The 17,613-nt window shown below is 40.0% G+C and overlaps 1 protein-coding gene across 2 annotated transcripts in view; it reads left to right on the top strand.

Annotated features, from left to right (window-relative positions):
• Positions 1–16,203, top strand: part of ATP7A (ATPase copper transporting alpha) — a 150,119-nt gene extending 133,916 nt beyond the window's left edge. For both annotated transcript variants that reach the window (XM_028101454.2, XM_028101453.2), the window contains 5 exons: positions 1,100–1,242; positions 8,765–8,968; positions 9,492–9,609; positions 11,926–12,028; positions 12,392–16,203. In XM_028101454.2, the coding sequence (XP_027957255.1) occupies positions 1,100–1,242; positions 8,765–8,968; positions 9,492–9,609; positions 11,926–12,028; positions 12,392–12,668 (845 nt within the window). In that variant the 3' untranslated portion in view covers positions 12,669–16,203. The remainder of the gene's footprint in view (positions 1–1,099; positions 1,243–8,764; positions 8,969–9,491; positions 9,610–11,925; positions 12,029–12,391) is intronic.
• Positions 16,204–17,613: the final 1,410 nt, after the last annotated feature.

Below are 17,613 nucleotides of genomic sequence, written 5' to 3'. Positions count from 1 at the left end.
ACAGCCACTTTGGAAAACAGTGTGGAGGTGCCTCAAAAAATTAAAAATAGAGCTACCCTCTGACCCAGCAATTGTACTCCTGGGTATTTACCCCAAAGACACAGATGTAGTGAAAAGAAGGGCCATATACACCCCAATGTTCATAGCAACAATGTCCGCAATAGCTAAACTGTGGAAAAGCCAAGATGCCCTTCAGCAGACAAATGGATAAAGATGTGGTCCATATATACAATGGAATACTACTCAGCCATCAGAAAGGATGAATACCCAACTTTTCATCAACATGGATGGGACTGGAGGAGATTATGCTCAGTGAAATAAGTCAAGCAGAGAAAGTCAATTATCATATGGTTTCACTTATTTGTGGAACATAAGGAATAACATGGAGGACATTAGGAGAAGGAAGGGAAAAATGAAGGGGGGGACATCAGAGGGGGAGACGAACCATGAGAGACTATGGACTCTGAGAAACAATCTGAGGGTTTCAGAGGGGACGGGGGTGTGGGGATGGGTTAGCCCAGTGATGGGTATTAAGGAGGGTATGTATTGTATGGAGCACTGGGTGTTATACACAAACAATGAATCATGGATCACTACATCAAAAACTAATGATGCTGTATGGAGACTAACATGACATAATAAAATAAAATTGAAAAAAATTAAAAAATAAACATTAAAAAAATAAATGCCAGTTTGGCCGCAATCCACCCCCTTTACCTTAAAAAGAAAAAAAAGTATTAGTTTTCAGTTTCATTTGCATTTAAAGGACATAAAGTGTTTGGAACTATTGACCAATACTTCTCAAAGGAACAAAAAAGAGTCTTTTAGTATCCAGTAAGATCTCTCTTTCAACTTTCCAATTACTACTTTCATTAGTAACCCCTACCTCACTCTGAAATTTTCATAACTCAGTATGGAGGTTTGTCACAGATTTTGTGGAATACAGCCTGTGTGGGCTTGGAGACATTTTGAATTAAGCTTAAGCCCTGAACAGCTTTGCTTAACAAAATTAATTTCCCTCTCAAATTTTAAGTTAGAGTATTATTCCTGCTTTCACCATATTCCAAACTCTCTTATTTTCTGATACCTCCTATATTAGATGAGCTGTGTGGCTTGATAGCCATCGCTGACACAGTGAAGCCCGAAGCAGAATTGGCTGTCCGCATTTTGAAATCCATGGGCTTAGAAGTAGTTCTAATGACTGGAGACAACAGTAAAACAGCTCGATCTATTGCTTCTCAGGTAATTGGTTTACTTAGTGGTTGGGGTGGTGGGTATGTGGTAACTTGTAATTCCTCATATACATTTTGCTTCTTGCTTTCAAGTGCTAAAGATTCATATTACCTGTTATTTTCCTTATCACTGAGTATCGATACCCGGTTCTTTAAAGAACAGTTGGCATGCTATGTTGGAAGGAGTTTGGACTTTGTGTTACTCTTATAACTAAAAAAAACGTTTACTTAATTCATGAAATGCTTCAGTGACACCCTACACTAGTTTCTGTTGATACTTCCTTTGAAGTGTTGCTCCTATTCTTTACCAGTGCTGCCAGCCTAAGCCAGGCCCTCAGGCGCCCAATCTCTACTGCCTAAATTACAGCAGAAGCTCCAGGGACTTCCCTCTCTAGTCCATCCTGAACATCACTGGTGGAACCATCGCCTAATGCACCACTTTGACATATTTTTCTGCTCCCGACCCCCACATCTGCCTTATCTACAAAACTTTTCTCATACTAGTCTTTTCTACTTCAGAATGCCTCCTCCCTCTTCTTTTAAATAACACAAGTAATATATAAGTACATTATAAAAAATGCAGAAGGATATAAAGTAAAAAGTTTACCTTTTCCCAAGCTCCCTGTCCAGTCCTATCCCCAATTTTTCATAGGCATGTGTGTTCATATACAAATGTATAGTTCTGGTATTTTCAACATAAATTACATCATTTTTCTAATGATTGTTCATTCAGGAGTTTGCGTTTTATTTTTTATTTATTTTATTTTTTAAAAGATTTTATTTATTTGAGAGAGAGAGCAGGAGCAGGGGGGGAGGGCAGAGGCAGAGGGAGAAGCAGACTCCCCGCTAAGCAGGGAACCCAATGCGGGACTCGATCCCAGGACCCTGGGATCATGATCTGAGCCAAAGGCAGATGCTTAACCAACTGAGCCACCCAGGTGCCCCAGCTGTTTGCCTTTTTTTTTTTTTAAAGACATTTATTCAGCGTCATGATCAGACTATTACATTTAGCAATCAACAGCATGGGTGCAAAAAAAAAAAATCTACATTAAAACCCTTTGTTGGAATGCTTTACACTTTCCACAGAACAGAAACTAAAATAACCTGTTATACAATTAGTCACAAATACAGTCCTCGAGTTTTTTGCCCATACACATGAGTATTGTCTAAAACATGTCTTCTTTGTAGCAGCGAGGCCCTGCCACCACTGTGCTTGGCTGAGTTCACAAATCTGTTGTAACCTGTAGCTTCCCTGTCACTTCTCTGGCTCTCCTCTCCTGCTAAGCTTTGTTTCCTGGCAGTAATTAAAACCTTCTGCCACTGCCATAGCTACTGCTGCTGCTGGAACCACCATAGCCACCTTGGTTTCGTGGTTTGGCAAAGTATTGGCCTCCACCACCATAGGGGCCAGAGCTTCTGCCTCCAAAATTTCCTCCTTTCATGGGTCCAAAATTTGAGGATTGATTGTTGTAATTGCCAAAATCATTATAGCTTCCGCCACCTCCAAAGTTGCTTCCGTCATTACCAAATCCGTTATAGCCATCCCCACGGCCACCATATCCACCACCACCTCGACTGCCACCAAAGCCACCTCGACCACTGAAGTTCCCTCCACGACCAAAGTTGTCATTCCCACCAAAACCACCTCCACAACCACCACCAAAGTTTCCAGAACCACTTCGACCTCTTTGGCTGGATAAAGCACTAGCCATCTCTTGTTTAGATAGGGCTTTCCTTACTTCACAGTTGTGGCCATTCACAGTATGGTATTTTTGAATGACAATCTTGTCTACAGAGTCATGGTCATCAAATGTTACAAAAGCAAAACCTCTCTTTTTGCCACTGCCTCGGTCAGTCATGATCTCGATCACTTCAATTTTCCCATACTGTCCAAAATAATCTCTTAGGTGATGTTCTTCAGTGTCTTCTTTAATGCCACCAACAAAAATCTTTTTCACAGTTAAGTGGGCACCAGGTCTTTGAGAATCTTCTCTTGAGACAGCCCTCTTTGGTTCCACAACTCTTCCATCCACCTTGTGCGGCCTTGCGTTCATGGCTGCATCCACCTCCTCCACAGTGGCATACGTGACAAACCCAAAGCCTCTGGAGCGCTTGGTGTTTGGATCTCTCATTACCACACAGTCCGTAAGCGTTCCCCATTGCTCAAAATGGCTCCTCAGACTGTCATCGGTTGTTTCAAAGCTCAAACCTCCAATGAAGAGCTTCCGCAGCTGTTCAGGCTCTTTGGGAGACTCTGACTTAGACATGACGGCGGTGGGAGGGGAGACTTAAACGATGCTTACTCTGCGGCATCCACGGGCGGACCAGCTGTTTGCTTTTTATACATAACAACATATATGCCTTGGAGCTTTGTCCATAGCTGAACATACAAAGTTATTTTAGCCTTTCAACATTACTACATGGAATTCTATGGTATGGATGTATCATAATTTACTTAAACATTCCTCTAATGATGAGTATTTAGGTGGTTTTGAAGATTTTGTTAGAAACAGGCAGTGATGTAAATCTTTGGACATACATCTTTTTTGGGGGGTGGTTTTCACAGAGCTTTCATTTTTAATTTTTTATTTATTTTTAAAATTTTTATTTTAGTTCCAGTATAGTTAACATACAGTGTTAGATTAGACTCAGGTGTACAACATAGTGATTCAACAGTTCTATACATTACTCAGTGCTCATCATGGTAAGTGTAGTCTTAATCCCCTTCACCTATTTTATCCATCCTCCCACCTAACTATGGTTAAAGAGTCTGGTTTTTGGCTTGTCTCTCTGTCTTCCCTTGTTCATTTGTTTTGTTTCTTAAATTCCACATATGAGTGAAATCATATGGTATTTGTCTTTCTCTGACTGACTTATTTCACTTAGCATTATACCCTCTAGATCCATCCATGTTGTTGCAAATGGCAAGATTTCATTCTTTTTTATGGTTGAGTAATATTCCAGTGTGTGTGTGTGTGTGTGTGTGTGTGTGTGTGTGTGTGTGTGTGTGTGTATAATTACATATTCTTTATCCATTCATCTGCCACTGGACACTTGGACTGCTTCCATATTGTGGCTATTTTAAATAATGCTACAATAAACATAGCAGTGCATATATCTTTTTGAATTAGTGTTTTCATATTCTTTGTGTGAATACCCAGTAGTGGAATTACTGGATCATACAGTAGTTCTATTTTTAGCTTTTTGAGGAACCTCCATACTGTTTTCCAGAGTGGCTGTACCAGTTTGCATTCCCCCCAGCAGTGCCTGAGGGTTCCCTTTTTCCCACGTCCTTGCTAGCACCTGTTTCTTGAGTTTTTGATTTTAGCCATTCTGGCAGGTGTGAGGTGATATTTCATTATGGTTTTGATTTGCATTTCCCTCCTGATGAGTAATGTTGAGCATCTTTTCACGTGTCTGTTGGCCAATCTATATATCTTCTTTGGAGAAATGTCTGTTCATGTCTTCTGTCCATTTCTTGACTGGATTTTTTGTTTTTTGAGTGTTGAGTTTGATAAGTTCTTTATATATTTTGGATACCAACCCTTTATCAGATATGTCATAAGCAAATATCTTCTCCCATTCTGTAGGTTGCTTTTTAGTTTTATTGATTGTTTCCTTCTCTATGCAGAAGCTTTTTATTTTGATGTTATCCCAATAGTTTATTTTTGCTTTTGTTTCCCTTGCCTCAGCAGACCTATCTAGAGAGATGGTGCTATGGCCAAAGTTAGAAAAATTACTGCCTGTGTTCTCTGCTAGGAGTTTTATGGTTTCCTGTCTCACATTTAGTTCTTTAATCCATTTTGAATTTATTTTATTATGGTGTAAGAAAGTGGTCCAGCTTCATTCTTTTGTACATAACTGTTCAGTTTTTCTAACACCATTTGTTGAGGAGACTTTTTCCTATGGCATATTTTCCTCTTTTTTCAAAGATTAATTGACCATATAATCCTGTTTTTTTTCTGGACTGTCTATTCTGTTCCATTGATCTATGTGTCTGTTTTTGTGCCAGTACCATCCTGTTTTGTTTACCACAGCTTTATAATATATCTTGAAATCTGGGTTGTGATACCTCCAGTTTTGTTCTTTTTCAATATTGCTTTGGCTATTCAGAGTGTTTTGTGTTTCCATACAAATGTTAAGATTATTTGTTCCAGTTCTGTGAAAAATGCTGTTGGTATGTTGATAGAGATTGCATTAAATCTCTGTATTGCTTTGGGTTGTACGGACATATTAACATTTGTTCTTTCAATCCATGAGCATGGAGTATCTTCCCATTTGTCTGTGTTATCTTCGATGGCTTTCATCAGTGTTTTAAAGTTTTCAGAGTACTGGTCTTTCACCTCTATGGTTAAGCTTATTCCTACATATTTCACTATTTTTGGTGTAATTGTAAATGCTATTGTTTTCTTTTTTTTTTTAAAGATTTTATTTATTTATTTGACAGAGAGAGAGAGAGACAGCGAGAGAGGGAACACAAGCAGGGGGGAGTGGGAGAGGGAGAAACAGGCTTCCCGCTGAGCAGGGAGTCTGATGTGGGGCTCGATCCCAGGACCCTGGGACCATGACCTGAGCCGAAGGCAGACGCTTAACGACTGAGCCACCCAGGCGCCCCAATGCTATTGTTTTCTTAATTTCTCTTTCTGCTACTTCATAATTAGTGTTTAGAAATGCAATGGATTTCTGTATATTGATTTTGTATCCTGCGACTTTACTGAATTCCTTCATTAGTTCTAGTAGTTTTCTGGTGAAGCCCTTGGGCCTTTCTATATATAGTATGATGTCATCTTCAAATAGAGAAAGTTTTACTTCTTCCTCACCAATTTGGATGCCTTTTATTTCTTTTTTTAAAAAAATACTATTTATTTATTTATTTGATAGAGCATGAGTCGGGGGCAGAGACAGAGGGAGAGGGAGAAGCAGACTCCCTGCTGAGCAGAGAGCCCGATTCGGGACTCAATCTCAGGACCCTGAGATCGTGACCTGAGCTGAAGGCAGGCACTTCACCAACTGAGCCACCCAGGCGCTCCAAATGCCTTTTCTTTCTTTTTGTTGTCTGATTGCTGTGGCTAGGACATCCAGTACTATGTTGAATAAAACTGGTGAGAGTGGACATTCTTGGTCTGTTCCTGACCTTAGGGGAAAAGATCTGTTTTTCACCATTGAGGATGATGTTTGCTGTAGGTCCTCTAGTCTCCTGTTTATTCTCTCTAGGGTATTTTTAATTTCACATATTGAGTTCTTCATCTCCATTTGCTTCTTTTTTATGTTTTCTGTCTCTTTGTTGACAGTCACACTGAAGTCTCCACTGTTTTCTTAAGTCCAGTGAGTATCCTTATGACCATTACTTTAAGTTATCTATCAGACATATTACTTATTTTCATTTCATTTAGCTCTCTCGCTGTGATTTTGTCCTGTTCTTTCATTTGGAACATATTCCGCTGTTTCCTCATTCTGTCTAACTTTCTCCATCTGATTCTATGTGTTAGAAAAGTTGGCTACATCTCCTGCTCTTGAAACTGGTGTCCTTATGAAAAAGAGGTCCTTTAGTACCTGCAGGGCAGTGTCCCCAGTTCACTAGATCCTGGCACTTCACTGGTGTCTCCTATGTGTGTTGTGAGCAATGGACTATTTTGGTTGAATGACGTTTGCCTTCTGTCCAGTCGGTTAAGCGCCTGCCTTTGGCTCAGGTCATGATCTCAGGGTCTTGAGATCGAGTCCCGCACCGGGCTCTCTGCTCAGCAGGGAGTCTGCTTCTCCCTCTCCCTCTGCCTTCCGTCCATGTCTCTCTTTGCCTGTTGGCGGCAAGATTTGGTCCCTGTGGCATTAGTGGGCCAGTCTGGGGGCCGCCTTGAGCATGAGTTGTGTCAGATCAGGTGTTTGCCAGAGATGCGGTAGCATCAAACTACAGGGTGCTGTCCCCGTGTTGTCCCCTGAGAAACTTTCTTTGGTGGGTAGAGCCTGCCATCAGACCCGATATCTACCTCCAGCACACTGCTGCGTCCCCAGCTGGACTTGTGTGTATGATTATCTTCCCCTCTGCTTGGGGCCGGAGCTACTTTGGAGTGGTTCTGACCCCTGTTGGGGCTGCTTGCACACTGCCAGGTTTGTGGCACCACTTTAGATGGGCTCCGGCCGAGGGCAAATTGGAGGGGGCAGGTCTACGGGAGAAAGCGTGGGCAGGGCGTGGGGTTCCAGCAGGGTCTACGCTGACCTGCTGTGGGAGGGGACCTGTAGTCACCAGGGAAAACTGCTGAGTCTGGCCGGGTCAGAGGGGGTGGATCTGCAGAATTGTGTGGCAGCAGGGCACACTGTTGGCAATCTCCGTGGAGAGAGTTGGCACTGTGCTCGTTACCACAGGTATTGGGGTATCTAGGCTGCGAGCAGGGGAGGGAAATGCTGCCTGCCAGTTCTTTTGTTCTTGGAGCAGTCTCCCAAAGATCCCTGCCCCTACAGCACACACTGTGAGATTAGTAAACAAATCTCCCTCCCGTATACCCTAGGCATTTTTCAAACTGCTGCTACTATGCTGTAGAAGCTGTTTGTTGTGCTGTCTACATTGCAAGGTACTATAGTGAAGGACACTCAGTTTCTTATTGCCCTCTGGCTCTCCCAGAGCTGAACCAGCTGATTTGTGAAGTTCCAGGTGTGAAGTCCCACTGATTGTAAGAACTTGCAAAGCCGGGCCCCTCTGGGTCTCAAAGCCAAACTCTGTGGGGACTTGCCTTCCCTCTGCAGGCCCCTGTGCCTGGGGCACTTAGTGTCAGGGTCTGTTCCTCTCCCCTTCCCGGGCCCACCACACTCTTCCCTCCCACAGACTGTCCCATGAGTCCACCTGGCTCCAGCACATATCTCCCCCTCCACACCTTCCTCAATCAACATGGCCTCTTTTCTATACCTAACTGTGGAGAATCTGTTCTGCCAGTCCTTAGACCATTCTCTGGGCCATTCATACTGATGTGTGTGCATCCAGTTGCGTCTATGGAATGAGGTGAGCCCAGGATCCTCCCACTTTGCCACCTTCCCTGGAGTCAAACATATATCTTTTTATACTTGTATAAATATGTCTAGAATATGGCTAGAAGTGGAACTGCACAAATGATGTGTGCACTTTGATAGATCCTGCCAAATGCCCTCCAAAAAGATAACAGTTTACTCACCCACCGAGAATATCTAAGAGAGCTCATTTCTCCATATCCTTTTTTTTTTTAAAGATTTTATTTATTTATTTGAGAGAGTGAGAGAAAGAATGAGCGGGGAGGAGAGGGAGAAGCAGGCTCCCAACTGAGCAGAGAGCCCAATGCAGGGCTTGATCCCAGGACTCTGGGATCACGACCTGAGCCGAAGGCAGACGTTTCGCTGACTGAGCCACCCAGGCGCCCCTTTCCGTATCCTTACTATTACTGGATATTATCAGCTTCTGAAATTTGGGACCTCTGGTGGGTGGAAAATGATGCTCATTATTGCTGTGTTATAGTGAAGGTACTAGTAATATTTCTTGAAATGAATTGAGTTTATCTTTCCTCATGTAGGTTGGCATTACAAAGGTGTTTGCTGAAGTTCTCCCTTCTCATAAGGTTGCTAAGGTGAAGCAACTTCAGGAGGAGGGGAAACGGGTTGCAATGGTAGGCGATGGAATCAATGACTCTCCAGCTCTGGCAATGGCTAATGTAGGGATTGCCATTGGCACGGGTACAGACGTAGCCATTGAAGCAGCTGATGTGGTTTTGATAAGGGTAAGTACTGTGGCCTGAATGTTGAGGTCCGTGATATTGCTCCACATGGTCAGGGTTAGTGTTGTAAAGTATATCGAGTAGAACAACCCTTTCCTTCTAATTCCTGTGCTCCCAGCCTTTGAGACTAGGAGAATTCAAGATGGGAGTATGAGAAGTCCTACTAATTACTTCCAGACTTTCTCAGTCAAGCAAAGCAGATGAGAATGACAAGCTTGTAAAATAAAGAATAAGATTGGGGAACGTACTTATAATAAAATTTTCTTCAACAAACACTTGCTGAGATTATTTTAAGTGAGGTAATCTACATAGTAGCATATAACCCCAAAAGTGTTTTCTAGACCCCTGAGGAAAATTCCTGAAAAACATCTTCCAAGGCTGACTGAAATTTTCAGCAATATTTGAACTTTATAGTTAATTCATATTACCCACCCTAAGGTACACATCATCTTCAGAATCACAGTATCAATTACAAAAGTACTTGTTAAGTTAGAGTCACTAATATCACAAATATTTCTGTTCTCAGAATGATCTTCTGGATGTAGTGGCAAGTATTGACTTATCAAGGAAGACCGTCAAGAGGATTCGGATAAATTTTGTTTTTGCTCTAATTTATAATCTAGTTGGAATTCCCATAGCTGCTGGTATGTGACTATTAGTATTACTTTTTCCTCTGAAGTCATTAGAGACCTATCATTTTGGAAGTTTTTAGTCTCATTATTAGCTTTGAGTTCAGTTTTTATAGGTAGCCTGCTGATGTGGTGAAAGGTAATATTAAAATCAATAATTATAGGGTGCCTGGGTGGCTCAGTTGGTTAAGTGACTGCCTTCGGCTCAGGTCGTGATCCTGGAGTCCCGGGATCGAGTCCCGCATAGGGCTCCCTGCTCAGCGGGGAGTCTGCTTCTCCCTCTGACCCTCTTCCCTCTTGTGCTCTCTATCATTCTCTCTCTCAAATAAATAAATAAAATCTTAAAAAAAAGAAAAAAATCAATAATTATAATTTTGAGCAATGTTCATTATGGCATAAAATGTGTAAGCATTCTGATAGGTTTATTTTATTTTCCCCTCCAACTTTATATTTTGAAAAATTTCAAAGCTATATATAACCAGGAAAAAAGATACAACGAAAACCTGTATAGTCTTCATTTAATTTAACCAATTAATAATACTTTTCCACATTGTTTCATCTCTTTCTCCATATGCTCTTACATTTATATTTATATTTATGTTTATATTTATTTACTTATTTATCTTTTGCTGAAGAGAACAAATTTACTTTTAAAGATTTATTTATTTATTTTAGAGAGAGAGAAAGAGCGAGCATGAGCAGGGGGAGGGGCAAAGGGAGAGAAAATCTACAGCAGGCTTTCCCGCTGAGCACGGAGCCGGATGCGGGGCCCAATCTCAATGAGATCATGACCTGAGCCAGAATCAAGAGTCAGATGCTTAGCCGACTGAGCCACCCAGGTGCCCCAAGAACAAATTTACTTTTAATCTCACTACCCAAACACAAGTACTGTTAGCATTTTAGTGTATTTACTTCCAGTCTTTTTTATTTTGTATCAGTTTTTTTGTCTTGTTACATGGTTATAATTATAGCACACAGAATTTTTTGCTCTTAACATTCTAATAGCCAACAGGTTTTTTTTTTTTTTTACGTTTGGATACCAGGAGAGAAAGAGAGAGAGATGGGGGGGGCAGGGAGAAAGGGGGATGAAAAAAAGGGGAGGAGAGGGATGGAGATTGATGAATTGAATAAAGGAATATGACCCAGAAAAAGCAATTTAGAATTTTTTATAGATTTTATTTATTTATTTGACAGAGAGAGACACAGTGAGAGAAGGAACCAAGCAGGGGGAGTGGGAGAGGGAGAAGCAGGCTTCCTGCCGAGCAGGGAGCCTGATGCGGGGCTTGATCCCAGGACCCTCGTATCATGACCTGAGCTGAAGGCAGACGCTTAACGCCTGAGCCACCCAGGCGCCCCTAGAATTTTAAAATAAGCATTTGATAATGTCCTGTACTTAGGGACTTGGTAGGAGTTAGTAATAAAGTGTATTTTTTTTTTTTTTTAGAGAAAGAAAGTGCAGGGGGAGGGGCAGAGGGAGAGGGGGAGAGAGAGAGAATCTTAAGCAGGCTCCATGCCCAGCACAGAGCCCAATGCGGGACTTGATCCTACGACCCTGAGATCATGACCTGAGTCGAAACCAAGATTTGGATGCTTAACCGACTGAGCCACCCAGGTGCCCCAGGAGTTAGTAATAGCAGAAGAAAATAGTTATCACTTTCTTCTTGTTCTCTCTGGTTTGAGAGCCAAAGAGAACATGAAATGATGTAAGAACAATTACAAACCTCTTTATAAATAAGGACACAAAATGCTGAGGGAACAAAAAAATAAAAGAACAATCAAAATCCAGAAAGATTAATTCATAGCAGCAAATGATTTTTTAAAAATTATATAAGTAGGGGCAGGGTGGAAAAAATATGCAAGTAATATATGATCACTGTAGAAAAGAGAAGAATACAGATAAGCACATAAAAAGTTAGAAGTACAGTAAGTCTACCTTATCCCTGTCATATAAGCCAAATGTTCAAATGTCTGTCAAATTCATACACTATTCATACACTATTGGTGGGATTATGATGTGGTCCAAGGCACTCTGGAGAACAACTGAGGAATATCCACCTAAAGTTGAAGATGTGCCCATGTTATAATGCAGTTTCACCTCTAGGTATGTTCCCTGGAGAAATTCTCAAACACGTGCACAGGGAGACATGTACAAGAATGTTCACAGCAACACTCTATCCTCCTGTTGGTGGAGATTTATGTCGCTGCCAATTTTTCACATATAACGTGCTGAATAAATATCAGACAAGGAAATGATGTGTATGTATGTATCAGAAACACATTAATAATCTGTTTCATACTGTCTGCTCTAACTAATCCAAATTTGTTTCCTAGGAGTTTTTATGCCCATTGGTTTGGTTTTGCAGCCCTGGATGGGATCTGCTGCAATGGCTGCTTCATCTGTCTCAGTAGTACTTTCTTCTCTCTTCCTTAAACTGTGAGTATGATGGCTTGCTCACATTTGTATCTTATATTCCTTTTATCATCCACAGTCAGTCTTGGTAGGTCTTATTCTTGTGTGATGGGCCCAAACTGTTCTTAATAAGAAATGTTAGCTATGTAATAGTCATCTTATGTAGTCTCTACCTAGGAAGCACAGCACTGTAAAATGTAGTACTTTGGCTCTGAGAAGTAGAATTTCTTATCATGTGACTCCATACAATTTCTTTTTTAGTGACTTTCCTAGCAGGAACCACCTTAGTAGATTGCATGCCTGGCAAATATATTTCCAGTTTTGACTGTAACAGTGTCTAGTTCACATTTGCTTATTTCAAACTAGTGTATTTTTGCATGTGTTCAGTTATAGAAAACCAACTTATGAGAATTATGAACTGCATGCCCGAAGCCAGATGGGACAGAAAAGGCCTTCAGAGATCAGCGTTCATGTTGGAATAGATGACACCTCGAGAAATTCTCCTAAGCTGGGTTTGCTGGACCGGATTGTTAATTACAGCAGAGCCTCCATAAATTCACTCCTGTCTGATAAACGGTCCCTAAACAGCATTGGTACCAGTGAACCTGACAAGCATTCCCTTCTGGTGGGAGACTGCAGGGAAGATGATGACACCACATTGTAACAGGCCACACAGAATGCTACTAGCTGATGTTGTTATGCACTGATACAGTGTTAATGATGTCTCCTTAACTTTTCCAAAATATCGTGGAAGGATTTTATATTGGTCTCATGCCCTTATGGTAGGGAATCTCTTTGAATTGCATTTGTCTAAAGGCAAAAATACCTTTCTTCAGAGCATTAGCTCTCAACCTAGCTTTATTTAAAATGAATTTCCAATACTTTTTGTTTTCTCTAGTAACAGATAAGGTAGGCCAGTGAGGTTTACAACAAGCCCTACAATTGAAGATTGCTGATTTGCTGCTAAAGTGGTAGATAATTTTTTATTTGACCAAAAATAAAAGGCTCAAGAGAAAGGATACTTAAAAGTTTGAAGATCTGAGAGCATGATCTTAAGGACATTCTTGAGCCCTCAGCCCTGCCAGGTTGGGGAACAAGGGCTTTAAAACACTGTATAAAGCATCTGGTTTTAGAAGGAAAACAGTAGAAACTGTTTAAAAATAGACGTGCCTTATTTATTACAGGCTTTCTCCCCGCCCCCCTTATTCTCCCTGCATCTTTGTCTTTGCAGTTGCTTTCTTAGATACCCTAGTATGGTTCTTTGTTGTTGTTATTGTTCTTTCGAGTGAGCTCAGTGTAGGTGATTTTTGATTGATGAAAATAACTGACAACTTTTCCAATATCTTCTTCCTTTCTTTATCTTGTAGCCCAAAAGACCTTAAGGGTCCAGAGGGTTCCTTGTTTCCTATCTCTCCATTGTTGTAAAAAAAAAAAAAAAGATATCGGATTCTTCTTTCATTGACTCCCTAGCTCTGTACAAACTTTCAATTTACTCCTGCTTAGTTCCACTATAAATTGTTCTTAGTCTCTCAGCCTCAGTCCAGAAACTTAAGATTTTGAGCCTCTTCCACAGTTGACTGTTTCAGATTAACACTACCATCTTTAACATATACGGGTCATATGAAATTACCTGGATTCGCTAAATTTGTCCTTTATGGGAGAGAATACAAGACTTTAGCTGGTAGCTATAATTTAATAGATTTTCATTATATTTTAGTATTTTAGATGATTTCTCAAGATGACTTTAAAATAATGCTATTACACAAAGCTGCATTTACCAAAAAAATACAATAATTTGTAATACAGAAATGAGAATTTCCCTAGGTTGTGATACCTTTTAGCCAAATCTATACTTTTCTCTAGTTTAAAACATTTGCCCTTGCGAAGTTAGTGTGGTTCGCAAATTCAGGGGCTGTTCTCAGTGCCATATACATTTAGAAATCCCCCTCTGAGTGCCTAGGAGTTAATATACTGGTCAGAGATCTGGTACTTGTATCACTATTTAAATTCCTCCTGAGTTGCAAGATGGATTTCATATGCAGAATATGGAAGTGAAAATAAATAAATAAATTCCTAATATTTGGTTCCCATCACCATATGTAAATCTGTTAGCACAATGCCTAGTACATAGGATTTGCACTCAGTAAATGTTAGTTCTTTTCTCCCCTTGAGGTCTGTAATGAATATTAATAATCAATTTTTTAGGGCAGAGTCTACAATCAGGTAGGAGTGAGGGATGGGTTTCTTCCTCTCCTACTTCCTTTCTCTCTTATCCTTTCATACACACACAAAAAAAGTTTACCACATTATTCCATGTTGTCTTTTCAGATTTGGAAAAAAAAAATCTCATTTTTATCTCAACTATCTTAAAGAGAGAATTGAAACTATTGATGAAGGTGCTATTAATCTAGAAAGGCAAACCCATCTTAATGAAATATGAATGTGATTGTATGTCTAGGCTCTTTAAATGCCTGTGCCACCTTCCATGCTTCTCCTTTGAATTTTAATATTTGTTTTTTTCTTTTAATTCTAGTGGGTCATCATACCACTACTTGTTTCTTCTAGAAGAAACAGCCAATAGGACAAATGTATAATAGACTTTTGACAAAAGAAACACCTCTCTGTCTTTCTCCCTTACTCTTTCTCTGTCTTTGAAACACTTGAACATAGCCAGTTACTACTTTTATTTCTATGTGTGTTTCTGAGTTGTCCTTTTGGCCCCCACTTGACAAGGGACCCACGTGTCCTAGGACAGTGAGAAGAGCAGCCAATAGTCTGGGGAAAATCAAGGATTTAATTTCAACCCTTGCTATCAGAACAGAAAACATGTTTAGAAAGAATCCTGGTTTAAATACCTGAAACCATCTTTGAATTCTCTACCACAAGTCTCTTGTAATCCTGAACTCCCATTAGCTTCATAGAACAACTGTATTCACAGGAGAGAGAGAGATGATACCAGGATCAAAAACATTGCTTTCAGTTAGTAACTAGCTCTAAGTAACTAGTGGCTAGTGAGAACAAATGTTATAAATGTATATGTGTGTATGTATATGTCTATTCATACATATGTACACACACATATTTACCATGTAGAAGGAAAATGGATTTATATTTGAATTTGACATTTGAATATCTGAAGTTCTTTATTTGTTGTTCCTTTATCACTCCTCTGTATTCACTCAGTAACCATGCCCTCAGTCTGAAGATAACAAGGATGTTTTGATATCCAGTGCTGGCTCTGACTCAACAATGGGGCACCTTTTATCTTGAATATCCAAAGATGCCTTTTGAATTTCAAAGGTTAAAACACAACTAGAATATTTAGTGTCCTAGTCTAAAGAAGTATGGTGGTCAGTTGTGAAAGTAGAGGTGTTCTTTTTCCTAGTTTAGTATCAGCATTTTAGAGTGTTAAATTTGATGCCTTGTGAACAAAAAATTTTATATTGTGCTTTAACTTTTTAAAAGTTTATTTTTTTCTTTATTCAGATGTCTTCTTTCTTCAGAATGCTTAAAATAGCACTGTAGACAAGATGTTTCCAAAAATTTAAATGTGCATATCTTTTATGTACACAGCTTAAAATCAAGAATGTATGTTCTTTGAGAATTTTTTCCCCATTTCTTGTGTATCTTGCTTTAAAATTATTTTCTTAATATTTATTTTACTCTATTTTGTTATTTTCTTTGGGTGAGGCATCTGGTTATTGGTTATTTTAATAAGAATAAAAACATTCCTGGAATCACTCCCTTTGGATTTTTTGCTTGTTTATTTCTTACTTTTCTACATTTAAAAATATTATTTTACCAAATATAAAAAATATGGATTCATGCCGAATTATTAGCTATTTTTACACTAAGTTTCTGTAGTCCCTCTGAAAGTTTATCTGGTGTGAATAACCAGGTAAAGCACAAAAGCATGAAATCTTGTTCTTCAATTAAAAGAGCTTCTATCATGGCACTGATAATAGATACCATTTGTAGCCAAAACCAGGCGTCTCAACCTTATGTTTTTAGTTAAATGTTTAACTAAACATTGTTAAACATTGATTGTTTGGTACCCAAAACAGCAGTGGACAATGTTGTGCAATAATCATCTACTACAGTTAAGATACTCAGTAGTTTGTTTTTCCATTAGCATGTAATTAATCATATTTCTGCCAAGGATGTGCCTTCAAATTTATAATTATAGTATTGTAGAGGAATGTGTTTTGTCAGTGTCTCTTTTGTTAAACCATCCAACTCTTCTTCCAGCAGTTCCAAACTACCCTGGTTTAGTTTTTTTTGACTGTTCATCAATGATGGGGCAGGCTTGGAGGCAGCATTACACATTCACAAGGAGTAGGAGGGAAGAAAACTCTGGTTTCCTTCAGTTCCACCGCACCTGCTGTATTATTTAGTGAGGGTGAAAAACAAAGAAAGGAATATAGTTGTCCTCAAGAGGAATTTTGTAGTCTCTAATACATTCTTGAGATCATCTACCCCAAATGAGCTTAATGGAGACAACAGGTTTTCTTGCATTTGGTGGCCCCTGTACAGTGTTTGAGGATCCACCCAAAACATATTCCCATACCAAGCACTTCTGTGGGTTACAGAGGGTTTTATTTTATTTTATTTTTTAAAAGATTTTATTTATTTATTTGTCAGAGAGAGAGAGAGAGACAGCACAAGCAGGGGGAGCAGCAGGGAGAGGGAGAAGCAGGGTCCCGCTGAGCAGGGAGCCCGATGCGGGGCTCGATCCCAGGCCCCCGGGATCATGACCTGAGCCAAAGGCAGATGCTTGACTGAGCCACCCAGGTGTCCTGGTTATGGAAAGGGTTTTAAACTTATTGTAAGGAAAACCTCATTTTCATTTCTCTCCCCCAATCTTGAGACTATTCAGGTTGATGAGATAGGATTGGAAATGGAAACCTAAGAGTAAAATCCCTGTACCATCCACTTAGCTGCTCAGCCTCCCTCTTCTGTCGGTGTCTTGACTAACCTCCAAGAAGGATGTTCAAGATAGATAGCAACATCCCAGGTGAGGTTTCAAAACCTTCTAGACACAAAACAAAACAAAACACCAGAAAACCTTCCTATTGGGGAATGCTTGCTATGTTAAGGCATCGAAGTCCCTGCTCAAATTCAAATAGAGACAAGAGAGGTAGAACTGTATCTTTCACAAATTTGACCAGAGCCAACCAACTCTACTTGCATAATAGCTTCCTCTTCATAGATGTGACCATTAGTTATGAAGAAGGATTAGAAGGGAGGGATGAAAGGCAAGATTCCAGGACAAGGTTTAAGTGAAGATGCTGTTATAAATAGGATCTCATGCAATGTAAGAAATCTGAGAACTTCCATACAGTCTTCTCTCTGGAAAAGTTTGAAATAGGCTGTGTAGTCTTTCGCATACTGTACCTATGGCCCTGGAGTGGCCCCCAGCTTTTCATCGTCAGCACCCAGCTCCATGCCCCCAGGCCTGTTGATAAACCGAAGTGTTGCCATTACTTTAACATTAGCTGTTTCACCTCACCCAAGCAAAACTTCGATTTCCTCACTGCAGTTTTGTCACCAAGTAATAGGACAAAAATGGAGATTAATTTCACCCATCCTAAAATGCCAGTGACCTTTAA

This window comes from Eumetopias jubatus, unplaced genomic scaffold (genome assembly GCF_037043125.1).
Source record: "Eumetopias jubatus isolate StellerSeaLion01/CBP00866 unplaced genomic scaffold, mEumJub1_p1.0 scaffold_11, whole genome shotgun sequence".
NCBI lineage: Eukaryota > Metazoa > Chordata > Mammalia > Carnivora > Otariidae > Eumetopias > Eumetopias jubatus.
The sequence above is the reverse complement of the archived record's forward strand: the minus strand, read 5'-3'. Positions and strand labels throughout refer to the sequence as shown.